The following is a 4896-nucleotide window of genomic DNA, read 5'->3' on the forward strand; positions in this document are numbered from 1 at the left end:
TGAGTGATGTATCACCTGACCATCTTTGTTAGCTAATAGTGAACAGAGTTTCTTGTTAGTTAATAGTAGCCAAATTATGTTCAAAATACATCTTTTCAATGTCTTTGTCACAAAAGCGTACGGTCAACATTCCTTGTTCATCATCACGTCTATATCAGACGTGCAGAACACGTCAAAAAAAGACGTCATAAAAACTTTTATTCTGGCTCCTCAGTGGACGTCTCTTCAACGTACGCTTTTGTGACAAAGACGTAGAAAAGATGTCTTTTGAACATCATTTTGCTTAGGGTAGTTACTAGAATGTTAATAGTGCATCACTCGTTTGTTGCAGTGTAGTTATTCATTAATGAAGGAACAGTATTCAAAAGTGTTACCATTCACAGTATATTCCAGTAGGCTACTTTCTCGAAAACAACAAATATTACCCAGAATTCATTGTTTTCTAGGGTATCTAGGGAGAATGGTATGTTACGGTCAGAATTTGCCCGTTTTTTTTGCAGCAAGGTTTTACAGTGTGCATATTTGCTGATGACCGCAACAATCCTCCATTCATTCCAGGCGAACAAAGAACATCTTATGAAGAGTGTGAGAAATGTATAAACCATGTACATAAAACATGCACACTAATGCAAATACAAAATTACACTACTGAGTAGATGAACAATAAACATTTATTCTGTATTCATAGAACACATGTAAAACAATAATGGTATATAACAGAAGTGGCTCAAGTACAAACTATACAAAAACATTGTTTGTACAGGAAGTGAGAACATGAGCATGTGATGGATGATGCTGATAAACACACTCACCTCCAGTATATAAAAAGATAAACCAGGGCTCCTCTCCACAACGCAATATCCAGAGGTTGATATTGATCTACTGAACTGGTTTGTGTCACAAAAATCCAAAACTTTGTAATAATTATTTCTGATTAATTCGGTTTCAGTATTCGTTGAGGAACAATGGCGGTCTGGACTGTCTACCTGTCTCTCTGTCTTCTCATGGCTTTGAGTGCTTCAGGTAAGAGCATTATTCAACGTTTCACATCATTACTGTTATTTTAACATGAATTGTAGCACACCTGGGACTCTGTAATGACTAATCAGAAGAATGATCTAATACAGTATGTGCACTAAAGTAAACCTGAGTTTGTTTCTTTATTATGATAGCATTTAGACAATAAAACAACAACAATTATATCAGATAAATTTATTAATTCATATTAATGTATTGTATATTTTTATTGTTGACAATAAAAAACAACAACATATACGCATGTTAAATCTGTAGTATATTTATTATTAGTAGTAGTAGTAGTAGTAGAATAGCAGTGCCACTACTACTGCTGCTGACATTAGCAGTTCTGTTTTAAAAATGTAATATTTCTTTCTTTTTAAGTGGAATCGTGGCCTGACTACAATAAACATTCTTTTGGAAGTAGAGATTGTGGCGGTAAGGCTTCTCTTGTCAGTGTGTACACAGTCCAAAAGTCAAAAAAACCTTTGCATTTCTCTATCTTAACAAGTGTGTGTGATACCTGATGATCATGTTCTCCAGCATGCTTTAAAAATATTCTAAAGAGCATCTTGGAAGAAAGAAAATGTGACTGAAAAACAGGTTTGCATGATTAATGTAAACAAAAACTAAAAAATACTTCTATAGCGCAAAATCTTAAATGTCTTTTCACATCATGATGTTTCTCTATTAAAATTAATGTTTAATCCTTTGTTTATTTTAGGTACACTATGTAGCTTTTTTGTTCAAAATATGCAATTTTAAGTAATGAGTCAATACATCATCAATCCTTCTTACAAAACATGATTCACTGATTCACTATGGTAAGCCTGTTATAAGTGTTTATATTTTAGACCTGTCAGAATGGTTTTCATGGGGAATTGCGTACATACATCACTCGCCCGTGCGAGTCTCGTCATATACGTAAATAGAGAAGAGTTGATGTGTGTGAGTGGCAGGGGTTAGCTTTCACATGAGCAAGAAAGGAAGAGATGGAGCAGCAAAAACCCGTTTAAACAAACACCGAACAGAGGAGAAAAGAGAGCGTGACAGAACTCGTAATAAAACAAGAATCAACATCAGCTTTAGGAGATGGAGAGAACTGAGGGGTTTGAAATGTTGTAAAAGCGAAGTGGAGATGATGGTGTTTTTATTACTCAAAGGTGTTTTATTGAACAGATAGACTGTCTAACAGAGTTCACTGTAAAGCATCTATTGTGAAGCGTCGTCTTCATCTGCACTGTCACGCAAAGCCGAAGCACGACCACAACAATGTCGCATGCCTTTGTGTGTTTTAACCGGTAAAGGGGCAAAAGCTACATACTGTACCTTAAAATTCTTAATTTAATTACATGAAAGGTCATTAATGGTAAAAATGAAATAAAAAATAATAACATACAAAACTTCCCTTTAACAGTGTGTCGGGTTGGATGGTCTGCCTATAGATGCAGATGCATCAGGTTTTTCAATCAGAATCAGACGTGGATTGATGCCGAGGTATGATACATTCATCTTATAATATGACCTAACAATCATAAATTAATATTCTTGGTTGAATACAACTTAAGCTCTGTAAACATCTGTGACACCTGTCAATTATCACAGGAAAATAATTTAAACTTGTTCCTCAGTTTAAAAACAAAAAATGTTATCATGAGAGTAGTGTGTTATGGATCACTTAAAAACTAGATTAGTTATATCTAATCTATATACATAGTATAAGCAGAACCTTTTCTACAAAAGTAGTCCCGCCTCAAAAGGCAGAATTTAGACTTCACGGGTAAAATAATACATTTGAAGGCATGTCACAGATTTTGGAAAATTTATTTAAAATAACACATTTTTTAATTATTTTTCTTAATAGTGGTTTTTGTTCATGTCTTCGCCTCTACAGAAAAGCTGTTTGGTCTATGATGGGAACCTTGCTTCTGTGCACAGCCTTGGGGAGTACACTTTTATACGGAACCTGATTAGATCCGAAACTTACACCTCAACTCGTGCCTGGATCGGAGCCTATGATGCTGTTCAGGTATGCAATTCTTTTTTGATCATACTTTTTGTGCTACTGGGCATTAACAGTTACATTTACATTAAAACAAATTTTACATTAAAACATTTTTCAAAATGCATGAAGATATTGTTTTTATAAAAAAAATTTTTTTTTTTTGGTCCTCCGAATAGTTAGTTTAGGGCATTGGCAACCATGAGATGGGCACCACTCACCATGATCTTGACATACTGGAGTGTTTGTATTGTGAAACTTTGTTGTGAAATCGATGGCTGATATGATAATTGAGTAATTTAGCCCTGCCTTAAATATTTTTCACATGTTCTTTACTGATACCCTTTCTGTGAAATAATTTCTATTCATTTCTGTTTAGATTTTTAAAGTGGAGATGGGGTTAGGGTTCATGAGGAATCATATTTTAGATGAATAAAGATCAAATTAAGCCATGTAAGCTGTGGACATAAACACAACTCTGTTCACAGGAGGGAGATTGGCTCTGGAGTGATGGAACCCAAATGAACTTTCAAACATGGTCACCTGGAAATCCCAATAACGATCTTGATAGTGAGCACTGCCTTGAGATGAACTATGACAGTAAGTAACTGATGTTAATGCTCATAAACTATCTAAATAAACATTAATTCTATAATCATTCTTCATTAAAGGGTTAGTTCACCCAAAAATGAAAATTCTGTCAGTAATTACTCACCCTCATGTTGTTCCAACCCCGTAAGACCTTCGTTCATCTTCGGAACACAAATTAAGATATTTTTTATTAAATCTGAGAGCTGGATCACTCCTCCATAGGCTTCTAAGTGATTGAAACTTGCTGGCCCAGAAAAGTTTTTTAAAGAGATCGTTAATATAGTCCAAGTGACTACAGTGGCTCAATCTTAAGTTTATCAAGCGGCGAGAATACTTTTTGTGCGCAAAAACAAACAAAAATAATGACTTTATTCTACTATTCATTTCCTTCTCTCTGGGCCTCGTAGTGTTTTTGCGTAGCGCGTCTGTGTTGCACGTCATCACGCATCACACACATGACAAGCGTTGACCAATAGTGAGCATACGTGGTGACGTGTAACACAGACGCGCTACACAAAAACACTACGTAAACTAACTCGAGGCTCAGAGAGAAGGAAATGAATAGTAGAATAAAGTCGTTATTTTTGTTTGTTTTTGCGCACAAAAAGTATTCTCGTCGCTTGATAAACTTAAGATTGAGACACTGTAGTCACTTGGACTATATTAACGATCTCTTTAATAACTTTTCTGGGCCAGCAAGTTTCAATCACTTAGAAGCCTATGGAGGAGTGATCCAGCTCTCAGATTTAATCAAAAATATCTTAATTTGTGTTCCTAAGATGAACGAAGGTCTTACGGGGTTGGAACAAAATGAGGGTGAGTAATTACTGACAGAATTTTCATTTTTGGGTGAACTATCCCTTTAATTTTTCATAATACACAAATGATACAAATAACTATTTTGTTCTATCTTGCAACAGATGGCAACTGGAATGATGACGAATGTTCTGAAATGAAGCCGTTTGTGTGTGCACTGAACCAGCATAAGAAAAGATCAGTGTAGAAGAAACAAGCAACTTTGACTCATTTACTTCCCTTTAGAAATGTTCAGTGGAGGTAATAAATGTGTTTTAAAGAAGGTTAATTGTGTTTGTTTGATTGTGTTTTGTGAATGATAAGTTTATGACTCAGTGACACCTGTTAAACACCATTTTGTAATTTGGGTATCACCCTCTCTCTCTTTTCACACTAACACACATTAGAATAAGTAATTTGACATCCTAAAATGGCTACCAACAGTAAAACAAAACCCCAAAACACATGGAGATTGCTAGAATAAATCCCAC

The 4896-nt window shown here is 35.1% G+C and overlaps 1 protein-coding gene across 2 annotated transcripts; it reads left to right on the plus strand.

Annotated features, from left to right (window-relative positions):
- Positions 1–849: 849 nt before the first annotated feature.
- LOC308705882 (galactose-specific lectin nattectin-like) lies at positions 850–4694 on the plus strand. Of its 2 annotated transcripts, XM_081391177.1 has the most exons (7): positions 850–867; positions 950–1023; positions 1402–1455; positions 2435–2514; positions 2912–3046; positions 3508–3619; positions 4531–4694. In XM_081391177.1, the coding sequence occupies exons 2-7, from the start codon at positions 966–968 to the stop codon at positions 4611–4613; spliced, it is 522 nt and encodes a 173-aa protein (XP_081247303.1). In that variant the 5' UTR covers positions 850–867; positions 950–965; the 3' UTR covers positions 4614–4694. The 2 variants fall into 2 exon arrangements, with proteins under 2 accessions (XP_081247303.1, XP_081247302.1); XM_081391176.1 differs by having other exon boundaries at positions 850–1023.
- Positions 4695–4896: the final 202 nt, after the last annotated feature.

Source organism: Scardinius erythrophthalmus (genome assembly GCF_964197995.2).
Source record: "Scardinius erythrophthalmus genome assembly, chromosome: 1".
In the NCBI taxonomy this organism is placed as follows: domain Eukaryota; kingdom Metazoa; phylum Chordata; class Actinopteri; order Cypriniformes; family Leuciscidae; genus Scardinius; species Scardinius erythrophthalmus.